The sequence below is a fragment of the Salmo salar genome, chromosome ssa06, assembly GCF_905237065.1.
Source record: "Salmo salar chromosome ssa06, Ssal_v3.1, whole genome shotgun sequence".
NCBI lineage: Eukaryota > Metazoa > Chordata > Actinopteri > Salmoniformes > Salmonidae > Salmo > Salmo salar.
The window spans coordinates 22,866,472-22,887,840 of NC_059447.1; the positions used below are offsets into that span (position 1 = coordinate 22,866,472).

At 42.2% G+C, this 21,369-nt stretch overlaps 1 protein-coding gene across 1 annotated transcript in view; it reads left to right on the forward strand.

The window, feature by feature from the left end:
- Positions 1-1,997: 1,997 nt before the first annotated feature.
- The window catches only part of LOC106606651 (delphilin), a 49,920-nt gene continuing 30,548 nt past the window's right edge, over positions 1,998-21,369 (forward strand). The window contains 4 exon segments of the mRNA XM_045721282.1: positions 1,998-2,036; positions 2,073-2,525; positions 2,844-3,176; positions 3,377-3,531. Of these exon segments, the coding sequence (XP_045577238.1) occupies positions 1,998-2,036; positions 2,073-2,525; positions 2,844-3,176; positions 3,377-3,531 (980 nt within the window).

Here is a 21,369-nt window from a genome sequence, read left to right on the forward strand (position 1 = left end):
AAAAATTGCCACTTAAGTCATTGAAATTGCATAAACTGCCTGCTGTAGTCATGGAACCTATTCATCTTTTCATTAAACATTAATCCTCATAGGACTACATGATCATATGGCCTATTAAATGAATAAGGCTGTGGCTGTAGACTCCAGTGTTAGGAGGTTAACAGTCTGGTACAGGAGAGAGAGAGAGGAGAATGAATGGGTACATCTCAATAATCTAAAGATGTTTCCTCCCCTTGTATTCAGCTTTCCTTCAACTGCACTGATCTGAAACAACTTGACAAGATAAAGCAAGTAATTTTGATAGGCCTCAATCTGCCACTTTGCCTTCAGCTATCGCGTCTGTTCAGATCAGTGCAGATGAGCGAGAGGAGACGAGGATAGGAAGCCATTTTGTGGAGTATTGAGTGGCACCCGCTGACTGCAGTATGAGAATGAGGCCAGTGACCAGGGGAGGGCCAGCAGTTCAGAACAGAAAGATATGACAGACATAGGCTGAGTCCCAACAGTCTAAAACAGCATCCTTCGCTCATGTTCTGTCCTTCATGATCACTGGTCTTAAAGCAAGTTGATCTATGGTCCCGTGTGGCTCAGTTGGTAGAGCATGGTGTTTGCACGCCAGGGTTGTGGGTTCGATTCCCACGGGGACCAGTACGGAAAAAAATGTATGAAATGTATGCATTCACTACTGTAAGTTGCTCTGGATAAGAGTGTCTGCTAAATGACTAAAATGTAAATATGTAAAATGATCTGTAAAAACAATATGGTGGAAACGTATACAGTTTGACCTGTTCTTGACGGAGAGGACAGGTGGGCTCAAAACTATGTGGTGCTAATATTTGATCTCTCTAAACATTAACTATATTCACTCTTCAAACTAAAAGTATATTTGTTATTGATTGGGTTATTTCTCATTGATTGCTATTATATAATAAAGTCAAGTTTTTTCCAATAGTTGATGTTCCACTCTCGAACCCTCCAAGCGGGGCGTTATACTATGGAGGTATGATAGTGTCTGTTAAAAAGTGATACCATTGTGTTCGACCATTGTGGATGTCCCTTAAGAGCAGAAAAACTTTCTCAACCCATTTCATTCTTGTGACGCTTCAGTCTCTGGTTCTCTCGCCCATTCAGATGATGCTTTCCGTCAACAAATGGGCTGTCCTCCAATGAATAATCCAATGAATATCAGTAAGACTTTTAAACTAGTTTCAAGTCCCAGATCTGGGTTCAAATACTTTTAGCATTTTCTTTAGCCTGCCTGGGGTTCCAGATGGGTGGGGTTTGTAGTTTTGCAACTATTCCATTGGTTCCATTGTGCCAGGCAAGCTCAATCATGCCCAGATAAAGTATTTCAACCCAGGTCAGTCAAGTACAGCTACATTGTAGTAGTCTCTTCACTGCCACTTGTCTCCGCCTCTGAGACAAGCAACTGTGAAAAGAGACTACAATGTAGTTAAACGTAGACTCAGCGATACAAATGTACCATTAGCAGATCAGGACGACTTCCAAAACATCAAAGAGCGCGAAGCAAGAGGCAAATCTCCTCCGCAGTTGTTGTCACGCAGCTATCATGTTGCAGGAGAGTGACGCTGACTCTCGTGAACATGTGCAGATGCTCTGTGGTGTGCATGCTCACAAGTGCAGTCTCTTGCATGGCACTCACTCTCCAGTATCTTTGGTTCTTCACACAGCTGCTCATATCGCTGAGTCTCCATTTAAATGGTATCATAATGTGACATTGCATGACATTGTTATTAAAATTATCTACACACTTATGCCCCAAATACATCAAGGTGCCCTGGTTTTACCTGGCTCTGTCTTCAGTGTGTTCAGGTCATCCCAGGTTATCAGACCCTGCTTTGGATCCCTGGTCCAGAGGCAGGTCTGACCATTGTCTTACCTGGGTCTCCACCAGTGTATTTAGGGAAACCTGGATTCTCATTATAGTTCCTGAATTCCCACCACGCCTCCTACTGGTGTAAAACAAATAAGGACCCATGAGGTTTTACCATTCTACCACAGCGGGAGGCGTGCATGTGACTGGGTCTATAATCTGGTATATTTGGGGATAGTATTTGAGAAAGGCATGGACTCTAGACCCTGGTAATAGTATCCTGGTCCCAGATCTGTTTGTGCTCTTGTCAACTACATTGCTGTCATTGCCAAGTCAAACATGTTCCATAAGGAGTTGTCAAGCCAGCAGAAACAGACTGGCACCCAGGCTATGTATAACAGGCTTAAGTAACCAACCCAATCCTGACTACTCTCCAGACCTGACCCTCCCGGCTACCAATCAGAACTGGCCGGAGGAGTTTGGGTTTACTCTGGGGGGCGCGGGCCCCAGCTACATCCTGTCTGTGATTGAGGGCAGCAGTGCCTACCTGGCGGGCCTGCAGCCTGGGGACCAGGTCGTGGACATCGAGGGCCAGGAGGTGTCCTCTCTCAGCACCCAGGCCCTGGTGGCCCTGGCACAGACTCTGAAGACTGTACCCCCCAGCATCGGAGTGGTGTCACGCATAGAACAGGTCTGGAACAGTTGGGAAATAAATCATTTAGGCTTCAGTGATGCAGATAGTGGACATTTGACCTCGGTTTTTCCACTAGAGACATTTTTTAAAGGCAGACAGGAGTTGGTTGTGACAGTGTTGTTGCATGTTACCTAAGCCTCAGTGTGATCACTACTACTGATCTGGAACTGTGAGCTGGGTAACACATAAGTCTAGGGCAAAATGACATGTACTTTCAAAACAATCTCCATTACTTTCCATGCAGATACTTATCAAATAGACAGTTTATTGACATCACATCTAATTCTAATCTGACTGTTGCTTCCCCTTCCCTAGATGGACATCAACCCAGGCCCTGACGGCCGTTTCGGCTTCACCATCGTGGGAGACTGCCCCCTCTTGGTGGATGACTGCCTGCCCAACTCTCCGGCGGGCCGCAGTGGCCTCCGGGCCGGCGACTACGTCATGGAGGTCAACGGGATCCCTGTCAAGCATCACGAAACGGCGGCGGCCATGATCAAGGTGGCACAGGGGCGCCCACTGCGTCTGGGCGTGCTCAGTATGAGACGGAGGATCAAGCGCCTCAGCCACAGTATGAGGGAGGTGTCACTGAGCGGGGATAGTGTCAGGCAGGACCGTGCACACAAGGCCCTGGAGTTTAACAAGAAGGTGTGTGGGTGGCAGGGGTGTGTGGGTGGCAGGGGTGTGTGCCTGCATCTTTGTCTTCTGTCTCTGCATGTCTCCGTCTACATCTCTGTGTCTGTCTCCGTCTCCAATTCTGTCTCTGTCTGTGTTTCCATCTGTAGAGGTCTCCACACTCACAAGCCCACAGAGGTCAACAGGAAGTTGTGTTTATCTTCTTCTTGCAGGTGGAGGAGGTGCTTGGTGATGAGCCAGATATAAAGGAACAGCTGTTTGGTGTTCTGAAGCAGTACGCAGCCGAGCGGAATGTGGAGAACCTAGCTGAAGCCCTCCCAGACATCTTAATCAATGAGGACCATCAGCAGCTGATTGACAGCGTCAGGTACCAATCAGCTGATTATAACACGCTGTCATGCTGCCTCTTTGTGGCATTGGGTCATGGTCGGGTCAGACAAGGGCCCGGTTTCCCGTTAAGCTTACGAATATTTTAACAATGCATTGTTCCTAAAACGGCCAAAGTTGTCACATGCGTTTCCCAAAACACCACATAGAGAGAACGTTCACTAAGTGCGTCGTTAGAAAGAGAATGATTCCACAATACTGACAACGGATCAGCTCCTAGAGAGATATTGTCACCTATGGCAACTCAAGGTGTCATTAAATAAAAGCACCCCCTCCCCAACAGTTGAAAAGTATATGACAAATAGAAATCAAAACTGGATGGCTTTTAGAGTAGGTGTTGAGGGGAGCTGAAGGGTGGGACGAAAAATAGCAAGATAACTAATGTAAAATATGCTATGTCCATAAAGTGTATATAGGTTCAAAAAGTATTGTGAAACATCAAAGCACAGTTGAAAAATATATGGCAAATAAAATATAATATATGGCAAATAGATTGGATTCTGTTCAGAGATGGAGGGGTTGAGGGTAGCTGAAGGATGGGAATAAAAACAAAGAAAAGATAACTAATGTATAACATACTGTGTCTGTAAAATGTATATAGTATGTACTATATGAGCTGGAAGTAGAAGCCTAAGTGTTGTCCATTAGTTTACTTAAATTAGGGGAGGGGTGGTAGGGTTAGGGGAAATAATAAAGGAAAAAAAATATTTTTAAAAATGTACCAGTCAAAAGTTTGGACACACCAACTCATTCAATGTTTTTTTAATTTTTACTATTTTCTACATTGTAGAATAATAGTGAAGACATCAAAACTATGAAATAACACATATGGAATCATGTAGTAACCCATAAAGTGTTTAACAAATCAAAATCTATTTGAGATTTTAGATTCTTCAAAGTACCCACCCTTTCCCTTGATGACAGCTTTGCATGCTCTTGGCATTCTCTCAACCAGCTTCACCTGGAATGCTTTTCCAACAGTCTTGAAGGAGTTCCAACATATGCTGAGCACTTGTCGGCTGCTTTTTCTTCACTCTGCGGTCCAACTCATCCCAAACCATCTCAATTGGGTTGAGGTCTAGTGATTGTGGAGGCCAGTTCATCTGATGCAGCACTCCATCACTCTCATTTGAAAAACAAATGATTGTCCCTCTAAGCGCAAACCAGAATGAGATGGCGTATCGCTGCAGAATGCTGTGGTAGCCATGCTGGTTAAGTGTGCCTTGAATTCTAAATAAATCACAGACAGTGTCACCAGCAAAGCACAATCACACCTCCTCCTCCATGCTTCACGGTGGGAACCACACATGCGAAGATCATTATTTCACCTACTCTGCGTCTCATAAAGACACGGTGGTTGGAACCAAAAATCTCTAATTTGGGCTCATCAGACCAAAGGACAGATTTCCACCGGTCGAATGTCCATTGCTCGTGTTTCTTGGCCCAAACAAGTCTCTTCTTCTTATTTGTGTCCTTAAGTAGTGTTTGTTTTTTAAGCATTTCGACCATGAAGGCCTGATTCTTCTCTGAACAGTTGATGTTGAGATGTGTCTGTTACTTGAACTCTGTGAAGCATTTATTTGGGCTGCAATTTCTGAGGCTGGTAATTCTAATGAACTTATCTTCTGCAGCAGAGGTAACTCTGGGTCCTCTGTTCACTGTGGCGGTCCTCATGATAGCCAGTTTCATAATAGCGCTTGATGGTTTTTGCGACTGCACTTGAAGAGACTTTCAAAGTTCTTGAAATGTTCCTCAATGACTGATCTTCATGTCTTAAAATAATGATGGGCTGTCATTTCTTTTTGCTTATTTGAGCTGTTCTTGCCATAATATGGACTTGATCTTTTACCAAATAGGGCTATCTTCTGTATACCTCCCCTACCTTGTCACAGCACAACTGATTGGCTCAAACTCATTAAGAAGGAAATACATTTCACAAATTAACTTTTAACAAGGCACACCTGTTAATTGAAATGCATTCCAGGTAACTACCTCATGAAGCTGGTTGAGAGAATGCCAAGAGTGTGCAAAGCTATCATCAAGGCAAAATATTGCTACTTTTAAGAATCTACATTTTTTAGTAAAAGCCGGAGTGTCTATGTATGCGGATGACTCAACACTATACACGTCAGCTACTACAGTGACTGAAATGACTGCAACACTCAACAAAGAGTTAGTTAGCAGTTAGTTTCAGAGTGGGTGGCAAGGAATAAGTTAGCCCACAATATTTCTAAAAGTAAAAGCATTTTATTTGGAACCAAACACTCACTAAAGCCTAAACCTCAACTAAATCTTGTAATAAATAATCTGGAAACTGAGCAGGTTGAGATGACTAAACTGCTTGGAGTAACCCTAGATTGTAAACTGTCATGGTCAAAACATATTGATGCAGTAGTAGCTAAGATGGGGAGAAGTCTGTCTATAATAAAGCGATGCTCTGCCTTCTTAACAACACTATCAACAAGGCAGGTCCTACAGACCCTGGTTTTGTCGCACCTTGACTACTGTTCAGTCGTGTGGTCAGGTGCCACAAAAAAGGACTTAGGAAAATTGCAAATGGCTCAGATAATATGCATGTCAATCTCTCCTGGTTGAAAGTGGCGGAGAGATTATCTGACTTCATCACTACCTTTATTTATGAGAGGTATTGACATGTTGAATGCACCGAGCTGTCTGTCTAAATTACCGGCACACAGCTCGGACACCCATGCATACCCCACAAGACATGCGACAAGAGGTCTCTTCACAATCCCCAAGTCCAGAACAGACTATGGGAGGCACATAGTACTACATAGAGCCATGACTACATGGAACTCTATTCCACATCAAGTAACTGACGCAAGCAGTAAAATTTGATTTTAAAAACAGATTAATAAACACCTTATGGGACAGCGGGGACTGTGAAGCAGCACAAACATTGGCACAGACACATGCATACACACACGCACGCATGCACGCACGCATGCACGCACGATAACATACTCACACATGGATTTAGTAATGTAGCTATGTGGTAGTGGTGGAGTAGGGGCCTGAGGGCACACAGTGTGTTGTGAGATCTGTGAATGTATTGTAAGGTTTTTAAATTTGTATAAACTGCCTTAATTTTTCTGGACCCCAGGAAGAGTAGCTGCTGCTTTGGCAGCAGCTAATGGGGATCCATAATAAATACAAATAGCTGGTTGAGAGAATGCCAAGAGTGTGCAAAGCTGTCATCAAGGCAAAGGGTGGCTACTTTGAAGAATCTAAAATCTAAAATAGATTTTGATTTGTTTAACACTTTTTTGGTTACTACATGATTCCATATGTGTTATTTCATAGTTTTGATGTCTTCACTATTCTACATTGTAGAAAATAGTCAAAATAAAGAAAAACAGTTGAATGAGTTGGTGTGTCCAAACTTTTGACTGGTACTGTATATATTTAAAATAATATATATATTTATAAAAAAAATATATAAGGGGGATTGGAAATGATGCAGACAATTACATTGATAGAAGCCACAATATATATGCAATATTAAAACTGATCCACCCCCTAAAAAAAACAAATGCGCGCACGCACACACAATCTCTTTCAGAGTCATATAGTTCTCTGAGTCACATCCTGTCATAGTGACTAGTGACTCTTCTCCCTGATGGGTTTTTTAAGGAGCTGCCAAGCATCACAATGCACAAACACCTTTGAGCACAACAGATTCAAACAAACTTCCTTATCACACCCACCCATAGCAAAATAGACAACAAAGACTAACAGTGACAGTGTTATTGGTACACACTCATACACAGCGGTGGACAGATATTCAGTTACCAAGCTGATATAATCAGGACAGCATATTCATATTTTAGAGTGAGTGAACAGCCTTGGTGCCAGACCTGAGTTTGAAGATGCAGTTTGTGTTTGTATGTGTGTGATATGATTAGTGCTTTGATATTGGATATGTTTCATCAAGGTTGCTCACAGGGAAGGCTCAGACATGTGAAATGCTATGATGTCCATATACATACTGTATATAATGTTTATGATCTATGGTAAAATCTTAGATTCATCACATGGTGTAGTATTCCTAATTGCCCTCAAGGGGACTAATACCATTGTATTGAATTGAATGGAACCTGATTGAGTTGCACATTTTTATTTGTATGTTTTCATACTATTGTGAGAACATATGGAGCAGTCCTGGAAAACTGAACCCTTTGAGCAATCCAAAATTCATCTCGTCCATTAAGATTGATCGGTTCAGTTCAGCTCACCTGGATGACTTACTGTGCATTGGATCAGAACAATTGATTTTATCCACAGGGGGAGCTTTGAATGTTCATTGTAATTAATCATATTCAAGTGGTCTACCAATACCCGTTGTGTTTTAGTGTTCTATTACACAGAAATGAGCTTGGGGAGAGTCGAATAGACCTTAGTGTGTTTAATCAACCAGGACCAGTAAGTGTGCTGATATAGGATTAGTTTAGCCTTTTAGATCATATTGAATATAATTATATGGACAGGGGGGACCTGATTCTAGATCAGAACTCCTACTCAGTGATGCTTTATAAATACAGGCCCTGGTTGAGGTATTAATCGATATGGTAGTCTTGAACAACAATAGGTGTGCATTGGAGGAACAAGAGCAATTTAATTGCGTAACAATCAATATTTCATAGAAAAACTGCTTTCCTCATACTTTTTCCTCAGAATGGTGGCAGGAACAGAATCAGTTATGTGGCGAAGCTTAATGACTTTGATCAGATGTCACCAGTGGGCTGTCTCGTGGTGAGGACTGCCAGTTTGAAATCCTCCTCAGGCTGGAGATGTCAGTTTGGTTTGCATACTCCATGGTAACATCCCAAATGGTGCCCTGTTCCCTATAAGGTGCACTACTTTTGACCAGGCTCTTCTCTAAACTAGTGCACTATGTAGGTAATAGGATGGCATTTGGGGACACAGCCCCATTTATCCCTCCGGTACAGAGGAAACTGTCAAAGTCCCCAGGGAATATCACGTTTCTTTCTTCTCAGCATTGATAGCGAAGTAGAAAGTAAACACTTTTGTGTACGCAGGCACTTTCTGTGTGTCTGAGAGACTTATACACACACACACATGTTTTGCATCACATTGTTGATTACCATCGTTTTTCAGTCCCTTTATCCAGCTCTTAGCTTCTCTGCAGGCACTTTGCTGTTGGTGGTAGAGAGATGCACACGCAGTTACTCTCACACTCACATCTGTTGCATCTGCACACTGCAGTGACTGGCTTTGGACACACACACACATGCTCGCACACGCACACACAAACACATACACACACACACACACAGTTCCTTCCTCTGGTTTGGATTTGTAAACCCTGCAGAAAGCGATGCTGCTGATGATGACCTGCTTCAGGTGAGTACTGCCGCCTGGTGATCTGAGTGATGTCAGTTCTGTGATTTGGGCAGGTGTTGTGAAATAGACAGTTATGCAGGTGTTGTGTACTCCATAAGATACAGTAGAGGGGCGGCAGGTAGCCTAGCGGTTAGAGCTTTGTCTACGTGCCCTTGAGCAAGGCACTTTACGCTAATTTGATCCAGGGGCACTGTACTATTATTAGTGACCCTGTTAAACACATTTCACTGCTTCTGTCTAGTGTATGTGACAATAAAACATATATTTATTTTTATTGTGTGGGGAGGATTTTGGTTTGTTTGAATAAGCCTTTGGCCAGTTTGATTAGTTTTGTGTTCCTCTCATCTTCCTGTACTTGATCATGCCCTGAGGCCAGTTGTGATGGTGAAATGTCATAGAGTTTAGAGTTTAGAAGATTGCTGCTATTTGTCAACAACTGTACTAATGATGGTTGGTAGACAGGACTGTTTTGTCAGAACGCAATGGTACTAATACTGAGTTGATAGCTACTGTAGGCTACCAACGGTGGGGGTTCTAGTTTACGTGTTATCAATTGTCAAAATAAATGGATGTCCTGGCTTCTCAATGGGCATTGTTTGTTGCTTTCTCCTTCTTATAAATTTTGTGCAGTGACGATGAGTGTCTCTCAACATCAAGGAATATTCCTAGCTCACTCTCCCCCCTTCAAAAACAGAAGGCTCATATTATTATTGCATAAGCAGTGTTGACTGGAGACTGGAGAGAGTTTAGTCTGCTCCCTCCCTCAGTGGGAGGGGAGGTAAGAGGTAATGTTACATAATGTGACAGATGTGATAATGGGAGAAGAAAATGTAATTTGGGTCTCATTTGTATCTGTCACAGCAGAATCTTACTCCCAAAGACTTCTCTCTTCTCTGCTCACATCAGGGGCGTTTTGTAGGATTTGAAGACATTTGGGGCTTAGCCCAAAGCCAGTAGGGGTGTCCGGGGGCATTCTCCCCCAGCCCAAAAAATAAAGAATTTCAACAGCTAAATGCATTAATTTGGTGCACTTTGAGATGAACATTGAGAGATTAGAACATTGAGAGATTTGTATTTATTATGGATCCCCATTAGCTGCTGCCTTAGAATCCATACAGAAGCTTTAACCTCTATGGGCTAGGTGGGACGCTTGCTTTGGTGTTCTTCGTCAGAATGCACTCCCAGGACTTCTACTTCAATAACAAATGTTGGTTTGGTCCCAAATAATCCATTGTTATATCCAAATAGCGGCGTTTTGTTCGTGCGTTCAAGACACTATCCGAAAGGGTAAATAAGGGTGACGAGCATGGCGCATTTCGTGACCAAAAAAATCTAAATATTCCATTACCGTACTTCGAAGCATGTCAACCGCTGTTTAAAATCAATTTTTATGCCATTTTTCTCGTAAAAAAAGCGATAATATTCCGACCGGGAAAGCGTGTATACGTACAAAGAGAGAGAAAATAAAAGCTTGGGATCCCCTCGTGCACGAGCCTGAGTTTCATAGTACTGTGACCGGCCACTATCCAAACGCGCTACTTTTTTTCAGCCAGAGCCTGCAAAGCCACGATTCAGCTTTTTGCCGCCTTCTGAGAGCCCATGGGAGCCGTAGGAAGTGTCACGTAACAGCAGAGATCCAGAGACTCATTAGGAATTTGGGGCACCATGGAAGAGGTTGTTTAAAGAGTTACCATCTCCTGAATTAAACTCTACAAGGTATATATATATATTACATCGATAAACAGTCATCTTATTAATCATTACCTCGTATCATATCATCATTCTGAACAGTCGTAACCTCATGCATCTGCAAAAAAAACAGCCTTACTCATGATTCAGTACTACACAAATTGGTTTCATTATTTATTTACTAGCTAACTAAATAATAACACAGAATAAACATACACACTTACACACAATACGGCTTTTACACAACAACATGGAGAAGGAGAGAGGAAAAGACACTTATCATCAATATATTTTCAGAACTATTCTCACAGTAATCATATAGTTTGCACATGAACCGCCACCCATTTGGAATAAGAAATCATGAATATATTTACGTATGGTTGCCTTTGTTCATCGTGTTGTCCTGAACAGAACTACAGAGTTCACTCTGTTCCATTCGCTCCTGAAGCTGCTTATTTGAAGATTAGAGCCAGCCGTGCCGATGGTTCCAGTGGGGTGATGAGAGTAGCGTACTACGGTGATTTGACAAGAGTAGGAGGATGGTTTGAAGAGTTCGAGATATTTGACTCAGGACAGCTAATCAGCTCTACCAGTGATTGTCTGAGAGGGGAGTTTGTTTTCCTCTTCGTGTTGATAGTCAGGATTTGGACACGATGGACATGAACTGCAGCTTGCCGTCTCTCTGGTCTAAAGGAAGGTGAGTTTATGCTCAACTGTTTTGTGTTCGTCTACCTTAACGATATCCTGTTTTTTTCCCGGTCTGCCCAAGAACATGTTCTTCACGTCAGGCAGGTCCTTCAGCGCCTCCTGGAGAACCAACTGTTCGTGAAAGCCGAGAAGTGTGTGTTCCACCGCTCTATAATCACTTTTCTGGGATATGTCATTGCTGAGGGTAATGTCCAGATGGATCCTGGAAAGGTGAAAGCAGTGGTGGATTGGCCTCAACCTATATCCAGGGTGCAGTTGCAGCATTTCCTAGGATTTTCAAACTTCTACCGCTGTTTCATTTGGGGTTACAGCACCCTGGCGGCCCCCCTCTCGGCCCTCACTTCTCCCAAAGTACCGTTCAAATGGTCTCCTGCTGTCAACAAAGCCTTTGTGTACCTGAAGCATCGGTTCACAACAGCACCCATCCTCATCCATCCAGACCTGCCGCATCAATTTGTGGTTGAGATGGATGCATCTGATGTTGGAGTTGTGGCCATCATGTCCCAGCGATCTGCCCAGGACCAAAAGCTTCATCCCTGTGCCTTCCTGTCCCATCATCTCAGTTCTGCAGAGAGGAACTACGACGTAGGCAACCGAGAACTCCTGGTGGTCAAGATGGCATTGGAAGAGTGGAGGCACTGGCTGGAACGAGCAGGACAGGCATTCTGAACCGACCATAAAAATCGGGAATATCTCCGTACAGCCAAGCGCCTTAACTTTAGGCAGACCCGGTAGGCTCTGTTGTTTACCAGATTCAACTTCACCATTTCCTACCGCCCAGGATCCAAAAATGTGAAGCCTGACGCTCTCTCTCGCCTATACAGTTCCTCTGCCACACCCTCGGTCACCGAAACCATTCTCCCTACCTCATGCTTAGCAGCCACTGTGGATTGGGGTATTGAGACCCTGGTTTGCAAAGCACAACATTCCCAGCCTAGACCTGAAGGGGGCCCGGCCAACCGGCTGTTTGTCCCTAACTCAGTCCGGGTCCCGGTTCCTGGAATGGGCTCATTCCTCCAGGCTAACCTGTCATCCTGGTTCCCACCCTACCCTAGCCTTCCTTCGACAACGTTTCTAGTGGCCCACAATGGTTCCTGACGTCTCTGCCTTCGTCGCCGCATGCACGGTGTGCGCCAAGAACAAGACTCCACGGCACGCTCCTTCTGGCCTTCTTCAGCCACTAACAGTCCCTCATCGTCCATGGTCCCATATCTCTCTGGGCTTTGTCACTGGGCTTCCCCCGTCTGATGGCAACACTGTCATCCTGACAGTGGTGGATCGGTTTTCTAAGGCCGCTCATTTCATCCCTCTCCCTAAACTACCCTCTGCCAAGGAAACGACCCATCTCATGGTGCAGCACGTCTTCCGGATCCATGGTCTCCCAGTGGATATGGTTTCCGACCGGGGTCCTCAATTCTCATCTGAATTTTGGAAGGCGTTCTGCACCCTTATTGGAGCATCAGCCAGGCTATCCTCCAGATTCCATCCCCAATCAAACGGCCAGTCGGAGTGAGCTAATCAGGACCTGGAGACCACTTTAAGATGCCTGGTCTCAACCAACCCCACTACCTGGAGCCGTCAACTGGTCTGGGTGGAGTATGCCCGGAACACCCTTCCCTGTTCTGCTACGGGACTTTCCCCTTTCGAGTGCTCCATGGGGTATCAACCTCCACTCTTTCCGGAACAAGAGCTGGAGGTTAGCGTACCCTCGGCCCAGATGTTTGTCCACCGCTGTCGATGTACCTGGAGAAGAGCCAGGGCGGCTATTCTCAAGACCAACTCCAGGTATTGTTGACAAGCGGACCATCGCCGGACCCCAGCTCCCCGCTACCGCATTGGGCAGAGGGTATGGCTTTCCAATCGGGATCTGCCCCTTCGGGTACAGGAGAGGGAGGGTACTGTCACACTCTGATTTGTTTCACCTGTCCTTGTTATTGTCTCCACCCCCCAGGTGCCTCTTGTTTCCCCAGTGTATTTATCCCTGTGTTTCCTGTCTCTCTGTGCCAGTTCCTCTTGTATGTTTCAAGTCAACCGGCGTTTTTTCCCGTACTCCTGCCTTTGCTATTCTCCTTTTTCTAGTCCTCCCGGTTTTGACCCTTTTCTGTTCTGGACTCTGTACCCACCTGCCTGACCATTCTGCCTGCCTTTACCTCGAGCCTGTCTGCCACTCTGTACCTCCTGGACTCTGAACTGGTTTTGACATTTTGCCTGTCCACGACCATTCTCTTGCCTACCCATTTTTGGATTATTAAACAGCTTAAACTCCAACCATCTCCCTCCTGTGTCTGCATCTGGGTCTCGCCTTGTGTCATGATACTGCTTTTGAACTGTACTTTGCACAGTTTTGAGTTCACATGGCATCGTACTACAGCATCCAGTTTATTGTGAAACAGTTTTGCTCAGTTTTGAGGAGATTGAGGTCCTGATTGATGTAAATGGTTGCTGATGAGGTTCAGTCTCTGGAATATAGTCTAAAACCCTGCAGCTCCAACTGTTGCCATTTGGACTAATGTAGATTGTCCTGTGTTACTTGCTGTACTTTATTGTTTTCATCCCTCTGACCTTTGCTGCGCAGTGATGGGCTAGATTTGACTAACATATGCATCTCCACTAGCCTCGTACGAACCATTCTAATCTCGCAAGCTCACATTCGGTTTTGCTACACGGATACATATAGTATCTGTGTAACGAAACTGAATGTGAGATCGCGAGATCAGGATGGTTCATACGAGGCTACATCTCCACTGCCTCCCTACATAGATTACCATGTGAGAACAGCAGCCTCCACCACTGTCTCAGTGCCTCTCATCAATATTAACTCTCTGTTTATAATGGGTGGACCCAGATGATGTCACTGGGTGTTTTCACAGACTTTATTATCTCTCTCTCTCGCTCTCTCTCTCTCTCTCTCTTTCATTATCTTTCCTCTTCTCTCTTTGATTATCACTGTCTTGGTGTGCACTTGCTCTGTGGATTCATAGGTGAAGTCACTGTCCTCTCCAGCTTCTTCTAAACTTGACCAGCCAGCTTGTGCCTCGGTCCCAGCCAATCTACCCATCTCTCCCCACGGATGTGTTCTATTTTTAAGCAGCCTACTTTCTTTAATAAATTCTCTCTTAAATTTCTGATGCAGTCGCCAGCAGAACTTCTTAAACTGACGAACAACCCATGGGTTAGCAAGTGCTGGAACACTTTAATGTTCTGCAAAACATATAGTGATATGGGTGACAAGTGTCACCCATATCAAACGATGCAGCTTTGGAGAAGAGAATACAGTGCAGTATGTCCTGCAATGTTATGTGGTAGTTATTTGACATTATCTGGCCCAATAGTAAGTTGAAAGTCAGAAAATATTGGAGCATTGTTTATATGTCTCGTTAACTGGAAAGTTACAGAGACGTTTTATTGCTGCATGTCCTATCTAATAGTGTGGGTAAAGTTGGTATATAGTGTTTAAAGAGCCCTGTGAGTAGGTTTTCTGGGGGAGATTCCACCGCTGTGCTGTTGGCAACTGTTGTTGCAATTGATGTGTGATTCTCTGCTTCATATAATAGACCTCAATCCTTCTCTATCCATTCCATTACATAACTTGCTCATCAGTGGATCTTACAGTCTGTGCCGACCTGCCTCTGTAATTCAGAAGGGACTCTTCTCTCCTCTCTCCCTACTCACCCGTTCCTCCCTCCGTCCTCTGAGAGACTAGACGACTAAGTCTTTTCCATTCTCACTTTGGGTGACACCTTGGACACACATGAGCATTTTGGAATCGAGCGGTTGCCATGACCACCCCTGGGTGACCCAGTGGACAAGGAAAAGGGAGAGGAGGAGAGGAGTGGAACAAAGAGAGGCGTATCCTCTGATGATGTTTTGGAGGTTTTGAGTTTTTTGAGAGAGAGCCACGCTTTTTATTATTCTCTTACTCCATCTCTCTCTTTTTGGGGCGGCTGGCTTCCTACCCTGCAGCAAGCTCACCTTCTTCCTCTTCTCCTGTCTTTCTCCCCGCTGTTTCTCTTTGAGAGTTATTTTCTTTATTTAAACCACATGAGGACTAATTACTCTTGTTAAGGACGAGGAGACGCCTACTTACCTTCTTGTTCAGAGCTCTTTCACAACTTCCTGGTACCCTGAAGAGGCATGGGGAGGGATAGGAGCATCTCCCGCCACTTTCGGTACAGTGCTCTGTGTGCTTTCATCTTAGTTATGCTCTTAGCTTGTTTAGTGCTGAGTTGACGAGTATTTGTTGATGATAAAGCTTGGACATGAGAGTTGCTGTTATTTCTCTGTTGTCAAAACTGTTTGCCTTATTGTGAAAATAGCTTCAACTAAGAATGTTTGCACTTGGCTTACAATTGTGTTTCTATTGCTTGAAGTCCATATTAAAGTTTGATATTATTCTGTTTGCAATTATTGAAACACTTGTATGTGTAATAGTTAAATCTCCCTGTACCTTATAATGTTGACCGTAGATTGACCTATTTTTCACTGTGTTATGCTAAAGGTATTACAAGATACGGCACCCCATTACTTTGTGCATTTATAGTTGCTGTGTCTAAGCTCTCCTCTCTCTACCCTGGAAGGCTACAGTAACAGCCTGCTACAAATCGGCATGTGAATCGGATTTATCATCTCTCCTAACTGGGTCTCACAGGAGATAATTGACATTGTTCTTCCTTAATACGTTTCTCACATTCTGGTTGTCATTTATCCCTGAGAGTGGCACGTCCTTGATCCACCCCTCCTCCATCTTTAGTTATAGATAGACACGACCTGCTTTTAATTGAGGACATAGAGAGTCCTTCATCACAGAGGCCTACATCCCTACTCAACATGGAAGAATCATTTAAGTTTCCTTTAACTTTGGTTCAGGGCAGAAAGGTCTGATGATGTTTTGTTTCACCTATCCAACGTTTTCAGAACCTGTGCACAAGATGTTGGGTCTAGGTAGGACAAAGTGCTTGGGAGTGGGACCTGGGCCTATAGTGTGGATTGGATTTCGTTTTTCTAAGTTTCTCATCCTCCATTTTGTCTTGAGTGACCTCTCAATAAAAGCTGAAAGGCCTACATAGCCTAACCCTAGCCGTTTGGAATAGATTACGACTACGTGGAATTACAGCATGTAGGCCTAGCACTACGTATCCTATAAAAATAACTTATTTCTCTCTCTCTCTATTTCTTCCTTTCTCTCTGCCTTTCTTTCTGCCTCTATGGTAGGCATAGTCTGTTTACTTGTTAAATTCAGGTGCATGGCTCTGAGGAGTTGTGGCAAGGATGCAGAAAGAGCTAAGTACTTTGGAGTTTTATGCTATTCATAGGTTGTGGAAATAATTAGAATAACAATGATTCTATGGGGGAAATCAATTGCTTATTACTGTGTTATGTAACCCAGAACTAATATCTCACTTAATTTGGTCAGATACTGTCCACAAGATTAGTAGTTTCTCTGTAGTGCTCAGCCTCATTTTTTAAAATGTTATTTGTATATTGTTTTTGTTAACTATATATATATATATATATACACATATGCATACATATACACATATATACATACACAAACCTATATAGACATACATACTTTTTTTGAATATACCTTTATTATTCCCTGCAAACCCTGCCACCCTTCCCCCAATTGGAGTAAACTAATAAACAATAACACTTAGGCTTCTACCTTCAGTTTATACATATTATACACATTTTACAGACACAATCTATTTTACAATAGTTATATTTTGTTTGTTTTTAGTACTTCCTCTATTTCTGATGTCCATCCAGTTTGATTTCTATTTGTGACTGTGCTATTTCACAAAATTTCTGAACCTATATACATTTTACAGGCCCCGTATGTTTTACATTGGTTATCTTGTTATTAGTTCCACCCTTCAGCTCCATTCAACCCCTCCCATCTATCTCTCAACACCATCCATTTTGGATTTCTATTTGCCATATATTTTTCAACTGTGCTGTGATGCTTCACAAAGTACTGAACCTTTCTATTCTAATAGCTTCTAGAGATTGTAAAATAAAAATCAACATTTTTGCTAAAATAATTATTATGTTATTGATTGATTGACTATGACTTTTCAAATCACCCAGTATTGCAATTCTTCAGCCATTCCTGGACCTGTGACCGAAAACGAGCTACATATGGACAATACCAAAATAAATGATCTAATGACTCTGCCTCCTCAGAGCAAAATCTGCAGAGCTGGGAAGATTGTATCCCCCATATATATAACATTCTATTGGTTGCAAGAATTTGGTATAGTAATTTAAATGGAAAAATTCAAAGTTTTGAATCCGGCGTTATTTTGCGTAAAAATTCATAAACCATGTGCCATGGAATGGGTATATTGAAAATCTCTTCCCAACAATTTTGATATTTGTATGGCACAGCCGTCAGTTTTTTGGTCCTTAAATGAAATTGGTATATGCTTTTATTTATTACACTTTTCTTTAACCATTTATATTCTTTAATACAGGGCCGACATACAAGTTCCTTACATTTTTCCCCTTCTACTTGCCTCTTCCATTTTTGTGGTAATGCTGCAATTAATTGGTTTTAATTTTGGGTAGAGCAGACATTTCCATATGTCTGTGTTAGCTGCATGTGTGACATAACTCCACCAGTCCTATTAAAAATACATATTTTTTAATCAATTACTATATTTGAGTTTAACCACAATATTGGTTGTATTATTTGTTCTGTCTTTTCAAGTGGATTAAACTGAAAATGCAACCAACTTTCTAAGGCTTGTTTAAAAAATAACGATATTTTGGAGATTATTTCCTTTTCAAACAACCGAAAGTGAGCAGGTGTAATCTGAATAAAGGGAAAAAGGCCATTCTTGAACATAGGATGAGACATTCCAACCAATTTACTAGAAAACCAGTTTGGATTTAAGTATAACTTTTGTATGACTGATGCCTTTAGTGAGAGGTTTAATGCTTTAATATTTAATCATTATTTCTGCCCTCCGAATTCATATTTGTTATATAAATAGGCCCTTTTAATTTTGTCTGGCTTGCCATTCCAAATAAAATGGAATATTTTTTGTTCATATAATTTAAAAAGCAGGTCACTTGGTGGAGGCAAAACCATAAGCAAATAGGTAAACTGTGATATGACTAAAGAGTTAATCAGGGTGATTTTTCCACAAATAGACAGGTATTTTCCTTTCCATGGAAGCAATATCTTATCTATTTTTGCTAACTTTCTATAAAAATGTATTGGAGTGAGATCATTTCTTTCTTTTGGGATTTGTATCCCAAGTATGTCCACATCTCCATCAGACCATTTAATTGGTGAACTACACGGTAATGTAAAATTTGCATTTTTTAGTGATCCAATACGTAATATACGTAGTACACTTATCATAATTGGGTTTTAATCCAGAGAGTATAGCAAACGTGTCTAGATCCTCTATGAGGCCGTGGAGAGATTCTAATTGTGGTTTTAAAAGAAAACATGACTCATCAGCGTACAATGACACCTTAGTTTTTAAGCCAAGGATTTCTAATCCCTTAATATTATTGTTTGATCTAATTTTTACAGCTAACATTTCGATGGCAATAATAAATATATATGCCGATAGTGGACAATCTTGTTTTTCTCCTCTAGATAATTTAAAGTCTAGTGTTGCTTGTAGAATTGATAAGTTCTTATATATATTTTCAAAGAAGCTTGGATCATCATTATTTGGACCATATAGGTTAATAAGCCATATCTGTTTATTGTCCAATAACATTTAAAATAATCCATCTACCTTGATGATCTGTTTGGACAATTTGCACATTTGGATCAAAATGACTGTTAATTAAAACCATCACCCCTTTTGAATTTCTTTGCCCATGGGAGAAATATATTTCGCCCCCCCAGTCCTTTTTCCACAAAACTTCATCTAAAATCGTTGAATGAGTTTCCTGTAAACAATAGATATTATATTCCTTCTCTTTTAGCCAGGTAAATACAGATCGTTTTTTCTTATTATCTGCTAAGCCATTACAGTTGTAACTGGCTATCCTTATTTCACCACTTACCATAATGAGATACAACTTTCAATTCTATTTATAAAAATATATGTTTGTAAACGTACCATTAAAAAGTAACATGATGATTGAATGTCTATATAGCTGTATCATGATATTTGCATTGCTACTAAGTAAACCTCCAATTGGTCCCCACTATTCCACCCGCTTAAAGCCCTCCTCATCCTGAGTTGGGTTGTCATCCCAATGCCCGGCAGACCACCCCCGACCCCCCGTATCCCATAGCCCTGAACAGACTGGGATCCATCCTTCGAAAAGAGCACACAGTGCCATTCACAGAACAGAAGTAGATCAACCTCCAAATGCATTTCCATTGCCCTCACCTCGATTTGTATTATATATAGCAATCATATATATATATATATATATATATACACAGTTGAAGTTGGAAGTTTATATACACTTAGTTTGGAGTCATTAAAACTCGTTTTTCAACCACTCCACAAGTTTCTTGTTAATAAACTATAGTTTTGGCAAGTCGGTTGTGCATGACACAAGTTATTTTTCCAGCAATTGTTTACAGACAGATTATTTCACTTATAATTCACTGTATCACAATTCCAGTGAGTCAGAAGTTTACATACACTAAGTTGACTGTGCCTTTAAACAGCTTGGAAAATTCCCCAAAATTATGTCATGGCTTTAGAAGCTTCTGATAGGCTAATTAACATCATTTGAGTCAATTGAAGGTGTAGCTGTGGATGTATTTCAAGGCCTACCTTCAAACTCAGTGCCTCTTTACTTGACATCATGGGAAAATCAAAAAAAATCAGCCAAGACCTCAGAAAACAATTGTAGACCTCCACAAGTCTGGTTCATCCTTGGGAGCAATTTTCAAATGCCTGAAGATACCACGTTCATCTGTACCAACAATAGTACACAACTATAAACACAATGGGACCATGCAGCTGTCATACTGCTCAGGAAGGAGACACGTTCTGTCTCCTAGAGATGAACGTACATTGGTGCAAAAAGTGCAAATCAATCCCAGAACAACAGCAAAGGACCTTGTGAAGATTCTGGAGGAAACAGGTATAAAAGTATCTGTATCCACAGTAAAATGAGTCCTATATTGACATAACCCGAAAGGCCTCTCAGCAAGGAAGAAGCCACTACTCCACAACCGCCATAAAAAAGCCAGACTACGGTTTGCAACTGCACATGGGGACAAAGATTGTACTTTTTGGGAAATGTCCTCTGGTCTGATGAAACAAAAATAGAACTGTTTGGCCATAATGACCATTGTTGTGTTTGTAGGAAAAATGGGGAGGCTTGCAAGCTGAAGAACACCATCCCAACCGTGAAGCACGGGGGTGGCAGCATCATGTTGTGGGGGTGCTTTGCTGCAGGAGGGACTGGTGCACTTCACAAAATAGATGACATCATGAGGAATTAAAATTATGTGGATATATTGAAGCAACATCTTAAAACATCAGTCAGGAAGTTAAAGCTTGGTCACAAGTGGGTCTTCCAAATGGACAATGACCCCAAGCATACTTTCAAAGTTGTGGAAAAATGGCTTAAGGACAACAAAGTCAAGGTATTGGAGTGGCCGTCACAAAGCCCTGACCTCAATCCCATAGAAGATTTGTGGGCAGAACTGAAAAAGCAAGGAGGCCTTCAAACCTGACTCAGTTACACCAGCTCTGTCAGGAGGAATTGGCCAAAATTCACCCAACTTATTGTGGGAAGCTTGTGGAAGGCTACCCGAAATGTTTGACCCAAGTTAAACAATTTAAAGGCAATGCTACCAAATAATAATTGAGTGTATGTAAACTTCTGACCCACTGGGAATGTGATGAAAGAGCGCTGTAGATACTAATACTTTACAACGGAACGATTTGACTAGTGCAGTGTTAGCTAGCTAGCTACTTAGTTGTCTTTGTCATAGCTTGATAATTGTGTAGTCTAGTAATTACCGAGGTTACCTAGCCAGCCATCGAGGTTAGCTAGCCAGCTATTTCCGTCCCCCGCGACGCCATTTTTCCTAACCCAG